Source organism: Mirounga angustirostris, unplaced genomic scaffold (genome assembly GCF_029215605.1).
Source record: "Mirounga angustirostris isolate CCGP_5_RB_7025 unplaced genomic scaffold, mMirAng1.0.hap1 SCAF_13, whole genome shotgun sequence".
Lineage (NCBI taxonomy): Eukaryota > Metazoa > Chordata > Mammalia > Carnivora > Phocidae > Mirounga > Mirounga angustirostris.
In genome coordinates, this window is record NW_026991721.1 from 14,532,615 (window position 1) to 14,553,611 (window position 20,997).

General features: G+C 39.2%; 1 protein-coding gene across 1 annotated transcript in view; it reads right to left on the reverse strand.

Annotated features, from left to right (window-relative positions):
- Window positions 1-16,733, reverse strand: part of CSTPP1 (centriolar satellite-associated tubulin polyglutamylase complex regulator 1) — a 182,717-nt gene extending 165,984 nt beyond the window's left edge. Inside the window, exon 1 of the mRNA XM_045893773.3 lies at window positions 16,368-16,733. Within this exon, the coding sequence (XP_045749729.1) occupies window positions 16,368-16,413 (46 nt within the window). The 5' untranslated portion in view covers window positions 16,414-16,733. The remainder of the gene's footprint in view (window positions 1-16,367) is intronic.
- Between the last annotated feature and the right edge of the window lie 4,264 nt (window positions 16,734-20,997).

Consider the following 20,997-nt stretch of genomic DNA (forward strand, 5'->3'; position numbering starts at 1 on the left):
TATTGAGCACTTAATGATGTAATGTATGGGGATTAACATAACAATAAAAATTTTTTTTAAAAAAGCCAATGATGTATTGTATGGTGACTAACATAACATAATAAAATTAAAAAAAAAAAAAGATAGTTTATAGTTTCCTCTTTTAGGATTATTTTTGTCAGGTTTGAGGATCAATCAACACACTATTGCCCCTTTAACTGAACTGGAAAAAATAATATTAGCTAATATTTATGGAGCTCTTTCTATGTGCCAGGAACAGTTCTATGAGCTTTATTCATTTAATCTTCATAACAGTCTTGGAACACATGGGTGGTTCAGTCAGTTATGAGACTGACTCTTGATTTTGGCTCAGGTCATGATATCAAGCCCCGCATCAGGCTCCACACTGGGCATGGAGCCTGCTTGAGATTCTCTCTCTCTCTCCCTCTCTCCCTTTACCCCTCCCCCACCTCTCTCTTTCTCCCTCTCTAAAAAAAAAAATCTTCATAAGTCTTATTACTATTCAATTTGCAAATTGGGAAACTGATAAAAAATAAAAATAAAACAAAACAAAAACAAATTGGGAAACTGAGCATAGAGAGGACAAGTAATTTGCCCAAGCTATTAAGAAATATCAAATCAGGGGCACCTGGGTGGCTCAGTGAGTTAAACATCTGCCTTCGGTTCAATCCTGGGGTCCTGGGATCAAGCCCTATGTCAGGCTCCCTGCTCCATGGGGAGTCTGCTTCTCCCTCTGCCCCCCACTCCCCCCTGCTTATGCTCTCTCTCTCAAATAAATAAATAAAATCTTAAAAATATATATATTAAATCATTAAAACATTTTCAACAAGAACAAAAAATTGAAGGACTTCTACCTGATTTCTCAAGACTTGTGATAAAGACAGTAATTAAGACAGTGTGGTATTAGCATAAAGATAAATATATATAGTGATGAAATAGAAGAGAGAATCTCAAAATATGTACACACAAATATGGCCAATTTGTTTTCAACAAAGAAGATAAGGTAATTCAATAGAAAAAAGATAATCTTTTCAATACAGAGTACTGGAACAACTGGATATTTATAGGCAAAAAAAAAAAGAGCCTTAACCCTTACCTCACACCATTTAAAAAAAAAATCAACTCAACAGGGTCAGAGACCTAAATGCAAGAATTAAAACTAACTTGTAAGAGACAACAGAAAGAAAAAAGAAACTCAGGAGAAAAAAAAAATGCAGGAGATGTGGACACAAGCAAAACAAAATAAAAAATAAATAAATACCACAATAGAAAGACAAGATAAAATCTTGTACTCATGAATTCAGAAAACAAAAAATAAGTAAAGAAATGTAAAATATAATAGTAGCTATTTTTAGAATTCAACAAGATTAGAAAGGTCAAAAATACTCACAGAAAGTACAACAACCAAGAAAAAGACGGAAAAGAAGAGAGAATGATAGAAAAATTAGAGGATGAATCCATAAGGTCCAATGCCTGAGTAACAACAGTTCCAGAGACAGACGTGAGAAAATATCAAACACATAATTCAACAAAACTTCTCAGAACTGAAAGATATGAATTTCCACACTGAAAGGGTCTCAAGACGGTGAATGAGAAAAAATCCGTACCAATAGACATCTTTATGAAATATCACAAATCAAAATAGCATTAAATTTCTCAACAATAATATAAAAAGCTAGAAAGGGAGAAATGTTTTTAAAATTCTAAGGAAAATTATCTCCAACATAGAATTTTTTTAAATTTGTGATCAATTGCTTTGTAACATTTTAAAGCCAATGTGCTTTTGTATGTAGGCTTTATTTTTATTTATTTATTTATTTAGATTTTATTTATTTATTTGACAGAGAGAGACACAGCGAGAGAGGTAACACAAGCAGGGGGAGTGGGAGAGGGAGAAGCAGGCTTCCTGCAGAGCAGGGAGCCCAATGTGGGGCTCGATCCCAGGACCCCGGGATCACGACCCGAGCCAAAGGCAGCCGCCCAACAACTGAGCCACCCAGGCGTCCCTCCAACATAGAATTTTATACCCACACAAACTATCCATCAAATCTAAGGGTAGTATAAAAACAGTTTCAGATCCCCAAAATCTTATTTGCATGCATCCTTTCTCAGAAAGCTACTGGAGGATGCCACCTAGCAAAAAGAAGGAGCATATAAGGAAAAAGGAAAACACAGGCTTCAGGAAATATGGAATATAACTTGAGAGAGACAAATAATACACATGATAAGGAGAGAGGATTTAGAGAGCAAGCAGGCCAGATTGGAGAAGGAGAACTTAGGTGAAGAAGTGTTCCAGGAGAGTTCTCTTGAGGAAAATAAGTTGAAACTTAGAGAACACATGATGTGTCTGCATAAACTGAGAGACCTCTTTGCTCTCCTAAGTCTTTTATATCTGTTTCTCTAACTCCAAGAACAAAACCCTGAAAACCTGACTTCAAAGACAAAGAAGAGGTGGTCAAGTAAAGAATATCAACTTTCAGCTCTATTTCTAAGCTTAATTCTTCACCTTCCTTACTTTCCAACTCTGTTGATCAAATATATTTATTCCTTGTAGAGTCAGGTTTTTTTTCCTTTTTCTTTTTATTGAGATATAAGTGACATGTAACATATTAGTTTCAGGTGTACAGCATAATGATTTGATATTTGTATATATTATGAAATGATTGCTACAATAAGTCTAGTTAACATCCATCACCATATATAATTACAAATATTTTTCCTTGTGATGACAACTTTCTCTCAGCAACTTTTAAATATACAATACAGTATTATTAACTATAGTCACCATGTTGTACATTACATCCCCAGGACTTACTTATTGTGTAACTGGAAGTATGTACCTTTTTCCCACCTTCACCATTTCATTCACCCTCTCCCCGCTCAGTTCTGGGTTGTTTATTTTTAGATTCCACATATTAGTGAGATCATATGGTATTTGTCTTTCTCTGTTTGCCTTATTTTAGCACAGTGCCCTCAAGGTCTATCCATGTTGTTGCAAATGACAGAATTTCCTTCTTTTTTATTGCTGAACCCTTGGAGAGTCATTTTATGAGCATCTTAATGATCTCAAGTCCATTCCCACGTCGACTGGGAATTGCTGCTAATCAAGAAAAATGTTACCTATAAATTGCTTTCAAATATAATAAAATGTTTGTCTATACTAATTATAATGATATTATATTATGTTTTATAACTATATAATTAAATATTTATCCATATTTGAAGATCAATAAATTTTTTTAGGACTCAAATATTTTCAAAGATCTCAGAACAGTTTATAGATTAGGTACAACACCAATAATGCTTAATGGATAAATGTGGCCCTGGTTCCCACCTCCAAAATAACCTTGCATCCCTGCCTTTGATCCCAGAATTCCTTTCCACCTCTTCTGAAAACATATTCAGTTAATCATCCTTTCCTTCTCCTGGATCTTCCCTCTCTCCTTCTCCAAGGCTCCCTTTCCTTCAGCCTATACACATATTCAAGTCTCTCTCATCTAAAAAATTAAAAACAACAAACTCTACTCTTGCTATCACCCCCTCTCCTTTTCCTTCCCCAATCAACCAAACATCTGGGGGAAAAAAAAAAACCTGAGTCTACCTATTGTCTCAACTCCATCCTTCCCATTTACTCCTCCATCCAGGAAAATCTGGCATCCTGACACACTACTCCAATGAAACTTCTCACCTAATGCCACTAACAACCTCCTTTGCAGTTCTTATCTTGTTTGACCTCTCTGAGGCAACTGATATCACTGAACACTCCCTCTACATTGAAACTCACTCCATCCCCAGTTTCTGTGGCACCACCTTTTCCTTGTTCTCCTAAATCTTTTACCAATCACTCTGAGTCTAGGAAGATCAATATCTTTATTTATTGTAAAACTAGCTCTCTGGAGACAAGATTTAGATTCCTACATGGGTCTCTGACTCCCAATTAAAAAAAAAAAAAATAGGCAGCAAAGTAACCACCAACACCCAGCAACCAACACAATTATAAAGAACTAAAACCCGGGGCACCTGGGTGGCTCAGTCGTTAAGCATCTGCCTTCAGCTCAGGTCATGATCCCAGGGTTCTGGGATCGAGCCCCGCATCGGGCTCTCTGCTCAGCGGGAAGCCTGCTTCTCCCTCTCCCTCTCCCCCTGCTTGTGTTCCCTCTCTCGCTGTGTCTCTCTCTGTCAAGTAAATAAATAAAATCTTAAAAAAAAAAAAAAAAGAACTAAAACCCTAACATTGTATGAGTTCACTAAAGTGTAGAAAGGAACTATTCTGATTAGTTGGAAATGTTTAAAAAGGAAAGGGAGGTGATACAAGAGAGATGACCGGAGACTTAGAGTTAAGAAAAAAAAAAAGAATGAGAACAGGGATAGGGATAAAATACTTCTGCACTTTAATTTTGAAAGGTAGAGATAGGGGAGAAAAAGTTAAACACCCTCCAGGACATCCATGCTTCACCTATGAATAAGGGTAATTAGCTACCAACACCTCACTTTCAGTGGGAGAGATGTCTCCACTGTAAATACCAGGTATGCCAGATTATTGTTTGCATTCCCCAAAATCTGTGCTCCTATTCTTCTTGCACATGATTGGCTGAAGTTCAATTCCCAGGCTCCTTTGCAATTAGCAGGGGCCTTATATTAATTTCTCATCTATGAAAAAGGTGTGTTTGTAACTTCTGCCTTACTTGCTTAAGAGGTGTTTATCCTGGAGTCCTTCCCTCCCCTTAGCCTTTCTATCGGCTGGAAATGGCTACAACTGAGGCATCCTAGGAAATCTTGGGTCTCAAATCTTATGAAAATACCAATAACAGAAGAAGAGATGTCAGTGATAACTTTGTCATTAAGAAACACAAATTCTTGGGGCACCTGGGTGGCTCAGTCGTTAAGTGTCTACTTTCAGCTCAGGTCATGATCCCAGGGTCTTGGGATCGAGCCCCGCATCAGGCTCGCTGCTCAGCGGGAAGCCTGCTTCTCCCTCTCCCCAACTTGTGTTCCCTCTCTCACTATGTCTCTGTCAAATAAATAAATAAAATCTTTAAAAATATATATATAAATTCTTGGGGCACCTGGGTGGCACAGTTGCTTAAGCATCTGACTCTTGGTTTTGGCTCAGGTCTGATCTCAGGGTCGTGGGATCAAGCCATGTATCAGGATCTGCACTCAGCACAGAGTCTGCTTTCTCTCTTCCTCTCTTCCCCTCCATCTGCCCCTCGACAGCCCCCCACCCCCGCTTTCCCTCTGCCTCTCTCTCTCAAATAAATAAATAAATCTTTTAAAAATATATAAATTTTTTTTTGGTGTCCCTGTTCTAAACATAACAATCAAAGCTGTTTTTATTACTCAGCTGAGTTTAAGAACTTTCTACTTGGGGAACCTGATGTCAGGTCCTTCAACAATAATTATTTTCTCTTAACTACTAGGAAATATGATAAGAAAAAGTTCACAAGGCGAGACAAATCAACCACTTCTTTTCCTTGTAAGTGTATTTTTCCTTTAGAAATATGAAATCAAAACCAAATATTTGCTGGAAAGGCAAAGGTCAAAACAATCCCTATGTCCAGACATGGCAACACAGATTAGCAAGACTCCATTAGGCTATTCACAGGCATAACCTTGATGAGAAAAAAAGGCAGGACCATTGTCCCTGAAGACCTAACCTATTTTCTTCTACTTATAGATTTACAATTCTGTACCATGCCAGCCTTGAAGACAAGGCAGAAGACCAACTGCATATGTGAGACTTTGTAAGTTAACCATGTATCTAAATACCATGTTTGGTGGCCTATAGACTATCAAAAAAAAGACCATTTTAGGTCTTATTAAATATTTTAAGATACTTGGTATATATTAATTCATCCTCTCAGCCCCCTGTGAGGTAGGTTTTATCAACTCCATTTGTTGGGGAAATTTGATCAAGGAGAATAATAATAGCATTTTCTATTTACAAAATACCTTCCTTATAAAGAGCTCCATGTGTTTATCTTCTCAATCTTCTAACATTCCTGTGAGGTAGGTGGTAATATTACCTTTTCCTTTCTTTTTTTTCTTTTTTTTTTTTTTTAGATTTTATTTATTTATTTGACAGAGAGAGAGAGAGCGAGAGCAGGAACACAAGCAGGGGGAGTGGGAGAGGGAGAAGCAGGCTTCCCGCGGAACAGGGAGCCGATGCGGGGCTCGATCCCAGGACCCTGGGACCATGACCTGAGCGGAAGGCAGACGCTTAACGACTGAGCCACCCAGGCGCCCACCTTTTCCTTTCTTATAGGTAAAATGCTATGGTTCAAGGACCTTGATGACTTACTCATGTGGTAGCCTGTATTTTATCCACTAACTAAGAACATAGTGCTTGGGATTGACACTAGACCATGGATTCGAGTTTGAACTGCACATAATTCAAAAGTGTCAAGCTTCTAGTTTTCTCTATAGCCATCTTTCAACACATCACATTCCAAAAACGATTGGGGTCATGCTTGTTGTTTAAGCTCATGTGTGCGCTGTTTATAAAGCTTATTATCATTTCTCTAAATTGAACTATTTAAGGTTTATCTAAATGCCCAAAAGCTAAACTATTTTTTGTTTACTGTCTGTGCACTAGCATTGTAAATGATGTCATCAGGAATGTACAAAACTCTTAGACAAAGCTGCAGGGCCAATAAAAGCAACCCACTTTGGGAAACGTGCATTTCTTCTTCTTCCTTTTTTTTTTTTTCTTTTTTGAAGTAGGCATCACACAAAAAGATGACTCATTAAGCCCCAAAGAGTTGACTCCACCATGTGAGGGCTTCTTATGCAGCCCTCTACAAAGAGACCTGAGTGGCAGCATGAGGCCTCCTCTTCTGTGCATTTTCCTCCAGGCAGAATGTGCATTTGTGTGGCTACATACACAATTATAATCTCCCCTGAAAAGCAATTCCTTCCATATGACAGGCTGAACAGTGGCCTGAGTGCTAGCCTCATGTTGCCTGTGCAGTTAACATGCTGAAATTCCAGACACATTTAATCTCTCCTTTCTGAGAAACTAAGATGGGACAGAAGAAGTGAAGCTGGAAAGAACTCCACACAGAGAGAAAGGAGGCCAGCCCAAGCGCCCAAACTCACTTTCTCATGGGCTGAGCTTCTTTGTGTGTTGTCTACTTACATGTCAATTTGCAGGACTTTGGGGCATGAGAACCATGGAGCCGAGTGGTTCTGGCCGCCTCTCCATTTGACAAGCAAAGCCAAAGACATGTGGCCTTTGGTACATTTCACATTCAAAAGTGTTATTGTTTCAAACATGCCTATTTTAAAATATGTAATTTTCCTATTTAGCATGCGTTGTATGTAAGTTGGCCACAGGAGGAGTTCTGCCACATGATTAAAAAAAAAAAAAAAAAAAGGCAATGTCCCTAATGCAGCCCTGTCCCTGCTAGATACCTCTGTTTACTGGGGGCCAATGGGGCTATCCCAGGTGAGAGAAGTCTGAATTTAACAAACACCTGATATGAAGGCCTGGGCACAAACAGATTTCTGTCTGAGATTACAGAAACTGAAGCTTGTGTTTTATCACAATTACCTGTAATCTCAGGGCCAGATAATAGTATTAACGAGACCTTGAGCTACACAATAGGACAGCTGGAAAAAGGCTCTTACTCTCCAAAGAATAGTGCTTTTAAAAAGCTAATTCAATGAAGAAAAAGAAAGGGCTCTGAAAGTGCCTTCTCAAACAATATTTACTTTTACCGGGTTCCTGCTAATCAAACAAAACTTAGTCAAAAGCTTTTATGAAAAATACATGTGATGATTTCAGCAGTAATTGCTTTGTTCAAAGAAAGGTGCTTAAGAGAAAACATAGCTAATGGGATCAGTAATTTGGTAAGTTCAGATGTGTTTGGGAAAATCCCTCCTCTCTTTGATAAATCATTAAAATTCTGCTCAGATAAATGTGTTTTGACTTGAAATTCCAATCATAGAATGAGCTATTTCCTAAGGCCCCTGGGGAAGTGGTGCAAGGGCAATCCCAACGCAGAGAACCCAGAGATTAGTTTGCAAGGGTAATTCCAGTGTTAATCAAAGCATATTACTCTGTCCAACTATAGGTTGGGATCTCCTGGAGATGCCCCAATTACCATTTTTAAAAATGGGTTAAATCTTACTGTTATGTAACCAAAAAAGTAGAAATTACGGCATCAAGCAGTAAACTATCCTTAGGTATAATTAGAGTTTAAAACCAGAAGAATCTAGGGCAGATTTTAATCAGTCATCCTTTTTTTTTTCCATCCATGGAAGAAGGAAAAAAAAGTCTAGTGTCTCTCTATAGTAGGAATTCAGTAACTATTTGTTGAACTGGATTTTTCTCTCCCTTTTTAAGAAAAAAATTATTCTGCTACTTAAAGCAGACCATTCATTTAACAATTGAGCACTTAATTTGAGCCAAGCAGTGTGCTAGATTTTGGAAATACTGAGAACAGGCCTGCCTTCATGGCTTACATTCTAGTAAGAAACAGACAATAACCAAGTATACAAATAAGTATATGCAAATAAGTATACAAACAAGATAACTGTGATAAGTGCTAAGAAGGATATGAACAGGATAATGAACTAGAGATAAGTTAATGGATCATTTGTCTCTTCTGATCTCTATTATTACTTTTTAAAACTTTACGGACTCAGCCTCCTAACATTACTCATTTAGCAAACACGGTATTTGTGTGAATAAAAGTGATGCCCAACTTTTGGACAGCAGTTGGAGGAAAGATTTTAATATTACTTAAATACATAAATGATGAGGTTAAAAATTTACAGAACCATTTTAAAACCCTAGAATAACACAGAAATCACCTACAATTTAGTTACCTTGAAGAAATGGGGGTGGGTGAGGGTCTGGAACAACATGCTTTAGAATTCGCTTGCTCTCTTTTTTACCCCCAGTGAAAATTATCACTTGCTCTCTCTTTTTTTCCCCAATAAAAATATATTTATTACATGGGATGCCTGGGTGGCTCAGTTGGTTAAGCGTCTGCCTTTGGCTCAGGTCATGATCCCAGGGTTCTGGGATCAAGTCCTGCATTGGGTTCCTTGCTGAGCCGGGAGCCTGCTTCTCCCTCTGCCTGCAGCTCCCCCTGCTTGTGCTCTCTCTCTCTCTGACAAATAAATAAACAAAATCTTAAAAATATACATATATGTGTATATATTTATTACATTTATTAAATAGCTTACAGAATCCTTGGAAAGGTTGAAGAAACAGAGCCTAGGCTGAACTTCCAGGAAAAAGTCCTGAAAGTATATCCCGGAACTGGGCCGCCTAGGGAACTGCTGCCCTGTCAGAACTCTGAAGCTGCTAGCCAAACTGGGAAAGTGCCCAGACAGTGGCACGCACCTGGTTCACCCACTCGCTCTATAATGACACTGGCTACACTGTCACTTTGTGGTGTTGTCATTCGTGAACATGTCCCATCTCCTCCGTACGGCATTAAGTTTCCCAGCCTCGAGGGACACTTTATATTCATGTCTTGCTACAGGAGTGAGGGTATTCAGGAAAGAAGGGACAATGTGGAAGAAAGGAAAAGAAGGAGAAGTGGGGGGGAGAAGAAATGATCTGTAAACATGCTCTTACTATTTTAAAGTGACCATTTTTATGTTATAAACCTAGTTTCCAAAGATTCAGGAAGTCAGTGTAACATCTATAATGTTTTCATTTCTTTTCTGCAACAACCCAGGCACTTTAAAGTCCTAAGGGTATTTCTGCTAACTTACGGTGAAGAGCAATGTTTCCTAGCATATGGTTGGGTTTGGAAGGTTCACTAATTATATTCAAACAAAAATAAGTTTTCTCATCAGGATTCATCCATAAATAAACAAATAAATAAATAAATAAACAAACCATTTAAAAAGTGTTTGGCAGTAAGACAAGTAAATATCATGTACTTTGATATCAGCAAACACAAAAAATAGGATTAGTAAAACTTAAGAGTCTTCTACATAGAAAGAGTCCTATGTCAGAACCTCTGCCAAGGCTTGAAGAAATTATATTAACCTTGAGGCTGGAAGGGACTATATCAGTGATTGTTGGATGTTGTCTTAGTCCAAATACTCTGAGAAGCACACAAGACAGGATCAGACATGCCAGAGATATACTGGGGGAAAAACCCATGGGGCAACCGTTGTGGGGGGGAGGGGAGCCGCAGAAGGCTGGGATTGCTGATAGACCACAATGCAGGGTTGACCTTTAAAGAGAGAGAGAGAGAAAGAGAGAGAGAGAGTTTAGACAGCAATGCAATGGGAATCCTCAAGCCAAAGCCACCATCAAAAGAATAAGTCACCTATCTCATAGAAGTGGGTCTGTCCTACCCAGCCATTGGCTGGAAGCCGACTGTGGGAAGTGCAACCTCAGTGTGTACAAGGTGTTGGATTCAGAGCTGGAGTTGAAGGTCAATTACCCTCCCCTTCCCTCCCCACAGCAGGACATCTGAGAACACATTTTTATGGCTGCCACAGATGTATTATATACTTTTTAAAAAAGTTCTCCCTCTCCCTCTCCCTCTGTGCTCTCTCTCTCAAATAAATAAATAAAATCTAAAAAAAAAAAAAAGCGGCGGGGGGAGCCTGGGTGGCTCAGTCATTAAGCTTTTGCCTTGGCTCAGGTCATGATCTCATCTGGGTCCTGGGATGGAGCCCTTGCTCAGCAGGGAGTCTGCTTCTCCCTCTCACTCTCCCTCTGTGTTCTCTCTCTCTCTCAAATAAATAAAATCTTAAAAAAATAAAAATTAAAAAGTATAGTTATAATAGTTAATATTTATTGAGCACCTACCCCAGGTACTCTAAAAGATATCTAACTCATCTTTGTACTCTCTTTTCACAATGTAGACACAATGTAGCAGCCAAGCATTGCTCTAAAGGTTTACATGTATGAATAAATACTATTATTATCCACATATTGCCCATTAGGAAACTAAAGCACAGAGAGGTTAAGTAACTTCTTCAAAATCACACAGCTACCCAAACTACATAGATTACTGTCAATAAAACTCTCCTGAATGGTTTATTTTTAGAAGTTATGTTCTTCATTGCCTGCCTCTACAAGATGAGTTCAGTGGCAAGAGGGAACTGGAATTTTACTATTCCCTGATCCATCCTGATTCCTAGGATGCCCCCTCCTGGCAGAAATGTTAAATTAAGCCTTTGGAGTCACCTGAACTTACTCCAGGATCCATGCATAGATCTATACAATAGGGAGCCTCAATTTTGGAGTTGCTCAAGGTATTTATAGCATGGAGTTTTACAATATGGACTCTGTGGAGTCAGACTGCTGTATTAGAATTCTGCCTCCCTGACTTACTAACTAGTTTTTTAATATCTTTATGCTGCAGTTTCCTCATCTGTCAAATGGAGAGAACAATTAAAATTATCGGGGCACCTGGGTGGCTTAGTAGGTTAGACATCTGACTCCTGGTTTCAGTTCTGGTGGTGATCTTGAGGTCGTGGGATCAAGCCCCGCGTTGGGCTCCACGCTCAGTGTGGAGTCCGCTTGTCTCTCTCCCTCTGCTCCTCCCTCTGCTTACGTGCACTCTCTCTCTCTCAAATAAATAAAATATTTTTTTAAGTAAATAAAATATTGGGGCACCTGGGTGGCTCAGTCAGTTAAGTGTCTGCCTTCGGCTCAAGTCATGATCCCAGGGTCCTGGGATTGAGGCCCCCATGTTGGGGGTCCCTGCTCTGCGGGGAGCCTGCTTCTTCTCCCCAACTTGTGCTTTCTAGCTCTCTCTCTCAAATAAATAAATAAAATCTTTAAAATAAATAAATAAATAAATAAATAAATAAATAAAATATTTTTAAAATTTTATCTTCATTAATATATGTAAAGCACTTAAAATGCTACCTGGTACATAGTAAGAGCTTAATTTTTTTTTAGTGCCTAATTAAGTCTTAATTGTTGTTGTTAGCTGCTCATATTTGAGGTTCCCGGTACCCTAAAATGAGATTATTCACATTCAATTTAACGTATCTGTTTGTATTAAGTGTGTCATTGTGAAAGGCAGGTATACAATGATGAGTAAAATACAATTCCTTGCAAGGAAACTTACTTGCAACTAATGAACTATTTAAGAGCTCCATTTCTAACAGGAAAGCAAGGATCACAACCCTTTGCGGCAAATAAGCATTTTGGTTTTGTCTATTTATATCTTCTTGGTAGAGAGGGCAAAACAGGCTATGGAATTGACAAACCTGGGTTTGAATCCTGGCTTTGTTATGCATCATCACCTATGTGACTTTGTACAAATTAATTAGCCTTTCTAAGCCTTAGTTTCCTTATTTGTAAAATGAGATGACATTAATAACTACCAAATGAGAATAACGATACCTACTTTGTGTAGCAGTTGTGAGGAATAAATCAGATAAGGCACAGTGCTAAGTATACATGAAGTGCTTAAAAACTATAGCTTAAAAAAAACTATCCAATTTCCTGTGATTCCTCTAAAAGAATAGCCTGCAAAGGAGAAAGACCATCTCTGATTTCCTAGAGTTATCAATTATGCCAACCTAATACCAAACTTACTGAGAATAAGTAGTTCCCATGGAAACAGAAGAGGTAACTTGGAGCGTGAGTGAAAGCATGCACCTTACCAAATTAGGTGGAGTAAAAAATAAACCTCACACCCTCATGCGTATACTCAGGTCAGCACGTAGGTGGTGTGTTTTGCAAATCTGGGACAAGAACAGGCTGCCCTTCGGCTCTAGAGAGCTCTCCACACCCAACCAGATACACAAACACACCTCAGCCTCTGGCAGAAGCTTCCAATAAGTAGATTTCATAAGGCTGGAAATCTTTCAAGGGTTCTATACTTATTTCATCTCCTTACCAGACTCTCCTCTATTCAGCCCTCAGCATTGACACAATTTCTATCATTACATTCTGATGACTGCAGGCATGAACATCATTGAGCTGATTCTGTAATGATGATCTGAAGATCCTAAGCCATTCCAGAGCATGATTACAGGTTTCTAATCCACAAAGTCAGCAGGGCAATGGATCAGTTTACCCAACTGATGAAAGATTGTTTTCTTCACTAATAGTCAAAAGGCAAATATAAGGCCTGGCTAGCAGACAGAAAGGGAAATCTATAGGTATTCTTAAATAGGTACTCCTGTAATTTCTACCATAATACTAATAAGAGGTCTTCTGACACACGTACCAAGGGGTACTCAGCTTTGGCTTTTCTGTTTCACTGAATGTGTAGAGCTTTCCTGTCCCTGCAATTTTCTTTTCTCTATATGTATTTTCTTCCCTAGGCCTATACATGTAAGTGACTTTATAATTTATAAAAGAAAAAAAAGAAAGAAAAGATAAACCCTCTACGGGTATTTAAAATTTTAAAACCAGGAAATATTTTATTAATCTATTAAGAGTGGCTTTCAATGGTCATTAAATTGAGGGTGAATACCTCAAAACCACATCCTGTAAAAGAGACCAAACTGTAATGGATAGGGGTTGTTCCCAACTAAAGACAAATGCATTTCAGCAGAGTTAAATGATTTGATGAACCATGAGGAAGCCAGTGAGTAGTATGACCCTGCTTAGGGCAGTATGACTGTCCAGATGCTGAATGAGACCAGGAGTTAAGAGGCTCAAATATGCAACAGAGCCTGAAGAAGCACTTGCCCAGGGTTCAGATGTTAGGTGGACGTTGAAGCTTTTTGAATCAATTTGAGACTCTGATTTTGTTTGTAGATTCATTATCAGCATTGCCATTGAATTAGTCTTCCTGAAAAAGCCACTATGGAGGGACCACCAACTTTTATTCACCAAAGCAGCAGTATATTAAATATGCCAAGACTCTGAGGTATGTTATTTAAACAAAAAACACCCAAGGGACCGAATAATGGACTAAACTTTTCAAATATTTTATAGATTCATTGAGTATGGGGTAAATAAGATACAATACATAAAATCTTTTGCAAAAGTCTAGGCATTGCTAGACATTGCTATTATTATTCATTTGATACAAAATTATCTGTGATTTAACTATGCCCTTTTGACTAATTAACAGATGTGGTCAATTAATCTCTCTCTCTCTATATATAAATACACACATTTATCACACATACATATATATGCATATGTGTGTATGTATGTGTGTACATATATATGTATCCATATATATATACCTCTTTCTATATATAACTTTAGAAAGCCAAATAGCCCTCAAACTTGGTAAAAAGATGCTCAATTGCACAAAAGAAATGTACATTAACTCTACCCTGGGCTATTGCCACTTAACAGGTTGAAATCATTCAAAAATTTGATATATTTTGTTGGAAAGACTATGGGGAAACAGGCATTCTTACATAGCTGGTGGCAATGTAAAATGGTACAACCTCTACAGAGGGCAATTTGGTAATATCTAGCAATATTTAAAATGCATATTCCCCTGACCTACCAATTTTACTTTCTGAAATTTGTCTTTGCAGATATACTAGTAAAGGAACAAAATTGCAGGTTATTCAGTGGGGTATTTTTAGTAATAGCAAAAGGCTAAAAATAACTTGTCTACCAATAGAGATTTGGTTAAATTATTTAAATACTATGTAGCTAAAAAAATTTTTTTTAAAAGAAGGAAGCTTTCTAAGACGACATCTCACTCTAAGATCTATTAAATGAGAAAAGTGTGCACTATACTCTCCCTTATGTACATAATAAACTAATCTGGAAGGATACACAGGAAACCAGTAATAGTGGTTATCGCTGTGGCGCTAAGGGTGGAGGAAAACTGGCAAGTGGGGGTAAGGGGGTGGGGGGTGGGAGGAGACTTCACTATAAACGTCTTTATATTTTTAATCCAATTTCCACAGTACCCATTAAAAAATTTAAACCAGAATTGTTTTTCATTAAAAATTTTTTATAATACATCCATACTATTGAATATTATTCAGCGATAAAAAGAAATGGGCTATCAAGCCAGGAAAAGATATGGAGGGCCTTAAATGCATACTGCTAAGTGAAGAAGCCAGTCTGAAAAGGTTGCCTACTGTATGACTCCAATTGTATGACATTCTGTAAAAGTAAAACTTCAGAGACAGTAAAAAAGATCAGTGGATGCCAAGGGTTGGGGGGCAGGAGTAAGGATGAATGGGTAGAGCACAGAGGATTTTTAGGGTAGTGAAACTACTCTGCCTGATACTATAATGGCAGATACATGACATGGAGTAGTCAAAACCCATAGAACTGTACAACACAACAAGTGATCCCTAATGTAAAGCATGGACTTCGTTAATAATGATGTATCAATATTGATTCATCAATTGTAACAGATGCACTACATTAACGGCAGATGTTAATCATAGGGGAAACTGAGTGAGCGGGAGAGAGTATATGGGAATGGCTCTATGACATCTGCTTAATTTTATGTAAACTTAAAATGCCTCTAAAAAATAAAGCCTATGATTTTTTTAAATGTATGTGCATATATGTACACATATATACACACACACACACACACATATATATCCTCTTTACACCCAGCAAAGGCCTTACACATTGAAGGTGCTCGATGAAGTACTACAGCTACCGCCTCAGTAGTCAAGAGCTCAAGCTCTGGGGTGGGCAGATTAGCTTCTGATTCTAGCTCTACCATATTCTAGCTGTGTGGCCTTATTTACCCAAGTCACCTCTTCAGCCTCAGTTTCTCCGTCTGCAAAATGGAAGAAAACCACAGCATTTCTTCCTAGGGCTGTGGTGAAATATCAATTTTTTTAAAATGCACGTAAAGGGGCGCCTGGGTGGCTCAGTTGGTTAGGCGACTGCCTTCGGCTCAGGTCATGATCCTGGAGTCCCGGGATCGAGTCCCGCATCGGGCTCCCTGCTCGGCGGGGAGTCTGCTTCTCCCTCTGACCCTCCTCCCTCTCATGTGTTCTCTCTCTCTCAAATAAATAAATAAAATCTTAAAAAAAAAAAATTTAAAAAAATGCACGTAAAATGTTTAGCATTACGCCTAATGTAAAAGAAATGCTCAAAAATGTTAGTGGCCGCTCTAACGGTAAAATGATTGTTCACAGAACGACTGATGTGGCACTTCAGGTTCCAAGGTCACTGCACCACCAGCATGATCTATAATATTCCAAAAGGGCCCCCAAATCCTCAACTCCAACCTATCCCACTTTGAACACAATCCACATCGCCTGAGCCCGTACACCTCAGACGTCCTTCGACCCCCAATGCTGTTTTCCCCCTGGCTCGGCCTTGCACGTCCAGGCCCGGGAACGCGCCCCCCGTCCCCGCCCCTCCCTATTCCACGCCGACCCCGTTCCCACTCAGCCCCCTCCCCGCCCCCTCCCCAGACCCGGGCCTAATTGTCTGCACTTCTTTCCTTCTGCGAAGCTGAAGGAACTCCTACCCAGATACTCGTAGTCCGGTAGGGCTAGGCGCTCCGGACTCAGCATCCTTGGACCAGGGTAGCTTCCAAGCTCCAGCTCTCCGGCTTCCGGAACCCAGGTCGCCGGGTCCCTTCCGTTGCCAGGGCAACCACGGGGCGGGGGGAGGCGGGAGGTGGAGGGGGTGTCACGCAAACAGTCTCCGTATCGCAACCCCGAGCTGGCCACAGCCGTTCCGGAAGCCGTCGCTTCACGGCGGTCGAGGTTTCCGAGGACTGCCGTTCTCGAGGAGTTGGTTTTAGAGGAATTTGAGGTGGAGCGTTCTTCGGAATCTCTCACATTTCCAGGTGTCGGACAATTGTCAGCCCTCCGCAGCCGCAATTTCTGAATTTCGTAACTGTGATTCCTACTTTGCACAGCTGTTACCTGAACTCACAATAATAGCTCCCACCCCGAAATTCCCAGAAACTCTCATGTCCCATGACCTATTTTTATCTCTTTATTATTTACTGCCTTAAATTGCTACCAAGTGCTTTTCACAGCGTATGTTTTGGCTGCACCTTGAGGTCAGGGATGTGTCTTTCTGCCCATGTCCAGGCTGGACGCGCAGAAGGTGGTTATTAAATCCTCTACGAGTTCATTGACATTTCCTCCCAAATTCCTCTTTATCTTTAGTCCCTCCTTCTGCCCCTACCCCTTACTATTTGATATCCTCCTCCCCAAGTGTCTTTTTTTCTCCGGCCAAGACACTTCTTGAGGGGATGTGGTGCACAAAGGAGGGCACTATTCGATTTTTTTCTTCATATGCCTTATTGCTCACTTCTCTTTTCTTTTTTTTTTTTTAAGATTTTTTTATTTTATTTTATTTGAGAGAGAATGAGAGAGAGCACATGAGAGGGGGGAGGGTCGGAGGGAGAAGCAGACTCCCTGCCGAGCAGGGAGCCCGATGCGGGACTCGATCCCGGGACCCCAGGATCATGACCTGAGCCGAAGGCAGTCGCTTAACCAGCTGAGCCACCCAGGCGCCCTCACTTCTCTTTTCAAGAAGGGAGAGTATCAATTGGTTTTTAACTTCCCAGATCTCCAGATATTTCTTTTTATTTTTCTCCCCACTCCCAACAACAGATTAGTGATCTGTAGTTCCTGTCACAGTTGAAACCTAACAGAAAAAGCCACTCTATCCTCACTTTTTAATTTTTGTGTAAAAGAAAGACGGAGGAAAGACAGGAAGGAAAAAAGAAATGAAGGAAAGAAGGAAGAAAAGAAAAATCATGCTATTAGAGGAATGACTGTGAAACTAGTGGACACCTACACTGGGAGGAAAGGGAAAGAGGAGCTTCTTCTCTTTGTGTCAGTTGTCTATTCTTAGTCTTCTCCCGCAGGAGCTTCAAACCTCCTAATTCTCCCTTTCCCTTAAAATTGTGTATGTCTTATTTCTAGGCTCCCATGAGTCACTCTGAGTTTGGATGTGGTAAGGATAAAGGGACAGAGCCAAACTAGGAGCAGCATTTAGCTCATAATGAATTTACTAATTTGGTATTTAATGTCAAGTCCTGAAAATTTGATAAAAATATTTGCTTTCTTCCTCCTTTTCTTCCTCCACTCTTGCTTCTCGCCCCATCCCATTGCTGCCCCCATCCCCACCCCAGTGCAGCTTGAGGGTATGGAAGTTTCATAACTTTCACACCTGTGGCTTATTACTACATTAATAAAGTAACGGGATAGTAATTATTAAGGCCTACAATTTCATTTTATTTCCAAGCAACCTGAAGCTATTTGCAGATCATTTTATTTGTCCTCATAAAAACTTTCTAAGGCACTTCCTTTTTTTAAGCAGGGAAACTGAGGAACAGGTCAGGAAAATGACTTGTCTAGTATCATCCAGCCAGTTGGTGGGAGAGCTACAACAGGATCTCAGCTATCCCAACCTCCAGGCTAGTGGTCTGACCACTAAACCACACAGCCTCTTTTTTAAGGGTTTGTTGGCTTGGTTTTTATTTATTTATTTTTACTTTTGCTCTGCCCTGCCAGCAACTGGAAGCTCCCAGATAAAAGAAGAGACTTTCAAGTCCAGGCTGAACATTTGACATCCTCTTATTTGTGGAGCATTATCCTAGGACTCGGAGGGTGCTGCTGCTGGGATCTGTGTGGTGGAGCTGGGAACCAGCCCCAAGAATATAGCTTTGTTTGGGCATTAACCCATTTGCGGTTATAATAATGATAAGTTTCAGCACCAGTGGCGCCCGACTGTTAATGACTCAAAGAAAGCTAAATAAGAACAAGATGTCATCTCTGGAGCAATTTGTAGCTTTTTCCTACAGCTCCATCCCTTCCATAAAAATCCTGAGGACCCATATATTTAAAGTCAGTCTTCCACTCTTAATGTCTTCAACAGTCTATTGAGGAAGAAAAGGGTAGGAGGTTGCTAGACTAAGGCTTCAAGAAAATTTGAGGTTGCACAGAAATAACAGGTAGCCTTACTGATGTTGGAAATTACTGACTGCTTACATTTTTCTTCTTTATACTTATATATTCTCAAAATTTTTCTATAATAGGCATGTATTATAATTTGAAAACAAACAATGACTTGAAATTCTTCAAAATATATATATATATATATATATATATTTTTTTTTTTTTTTTTAAGTAGGCTCCACACCCAGCCAGCATAGATCCCAATGCAAGGTTTAAACTCACAACCCTGAGCTCAAGACCTATGCTGAGATCAAGAGTTGGATGCTTAATTGATTGAGCCACACAGATACCTCCCTTTAAAATACTTTTAAAGCAGAAGTGATGACCTTCCAGATAGTATTTGTTTTTCCCAAGAAGGAACAGCTACTTTTAGATTTGTCTTCTGCCACAGAGTAAGTGATAACAGATTTTGGCCACACCTCAGTGGCAGAGGAAACTTTTTTTTTTTTTAAGATTTTATTTATTTATTTGACAGAGAGACACAGTGAGAGAGGGAACACAAGAAGGGGAGTGGTAGAGGGAGAAGCAGGCTTCCCGCCGAGCAGGGAGCCCGATGTGGGGCTTGGTCCCAGGACCCTGGGATCACGACCTGAGCCGAAGGCAGACGCTTAACCACTGAGCCACCCAGGCAACCCCGACAGAGGAAACTTTTTAGTGAAACATACACAACAAGGGTCTTAAGAAGAGTGGAAATATACAAGCAATGTTAAAGACAGGTGTAATTGTGACCCTGTTGAATATTAAGGAAAGGACAAAATGTCAGCTTTCAATTTAGATAGGTTTTCAGATTCTTAAATTATTATAACATATTTCTGAAATGTTACCTAAACAAATAATCATCCAGGTAAACAACTAAGGCAGAAGGTAACACCATAATCCTGAATATAAGCAAGTGATATGAAATTGATCAAAGCATAGGGAAGGTATGAGATGCTAAAGTCATTGCCACAACATAAGGAACAGAAAAATCAAGCTCAAAGCAATCAGAAAAACACCCACAAGAGAGGATATGTGGAGATGTCAGTTTATCAGATTATAATTCCTAATTATAAGAAGAAAATTAATAGACATCTCTGGCTCTGCAAGAGGACCTATGAAGAGATTAATAGGGAAGAAATTTCTCCCTGAAACTGAACACTCCAGGAAAGCAAACGTGAAGATACTAAATAGTTTTAAACTTCAAGGAAACAATAAGGAAAGAAAAAAAATGCAGGCTGAATTATTGCTACAAAATAGGTTGAAGAAACTAGGACAAGCTTTTATTGACTCATCAAGCAGAAAAGATGCTAAAGGCAAAGTAGCTACTAAGAAATGCAGGTCATGAAATTCATGCTGAGCTCCTGGGCTCTTCTTAAAAGACTCATATTCCATAAAAGCAAAGCAGAAACTAAGTGTGATGCCAGTGTATGGGATTAACATGTTTAAAGTAAAAAAACGCTATTTACAGACAAGTCATTTTGAACTGCTACAGGCCAACAGCCCAGCAATTTGGGAGAATTTGCAAAGAAAAAAGAAATGTTCACAAACTCTTAGACAGTTAAAAATAACTAATGCATTACAAGAAAGTGGTTAAGAGGACATGGCTTAAATTGAACCAGAGCTCAAACGTGATTACAGACTTGTACCTTCTTGTTATATTTTCAAATGCTGTAGAAAGAATTGGGAATTATACTTTCATATAGTTTGAAAGGGAAAAAGATTTTCTGATCCTTCTTGGTAGCCCACAAAAAATAGCTCTGCCTTCCTCTGTCCTCGAGTATGCACCTTGATAAGCATTTATGTCATTAAAAAAAATTGTTTGAACTCTCCTACTAGATTGTGAGTTCCTTGAAGGCAGAGGCAGTGTTCATTCATCTTTAAATTTCTAGTGCCTAATAGTGTTAAATAGATTTATTTTCCCCTCTAGGTTAAAAGCCTAGAAAATGAAGGCCATCCAATCCATAGGATTTATGGTTGCTTCTAGGAACCAATTCATGAAATAAATTCATTAAACAAAAGGCCAGCAAAATGCAAGACATCATCGAGAAGGGCATTAAAAATCAAATAGAGGGGCGCCTGGCTGGCTCAGTTGGAAGAATATGCGACTCTTGATCTTGGGGTCGTGAGTTCGAGCTCCATGTTGGGTGGAGTTTACTTAAATAAATAAACTTAAAAAAAATCAAACAGAAAGCATTGGCA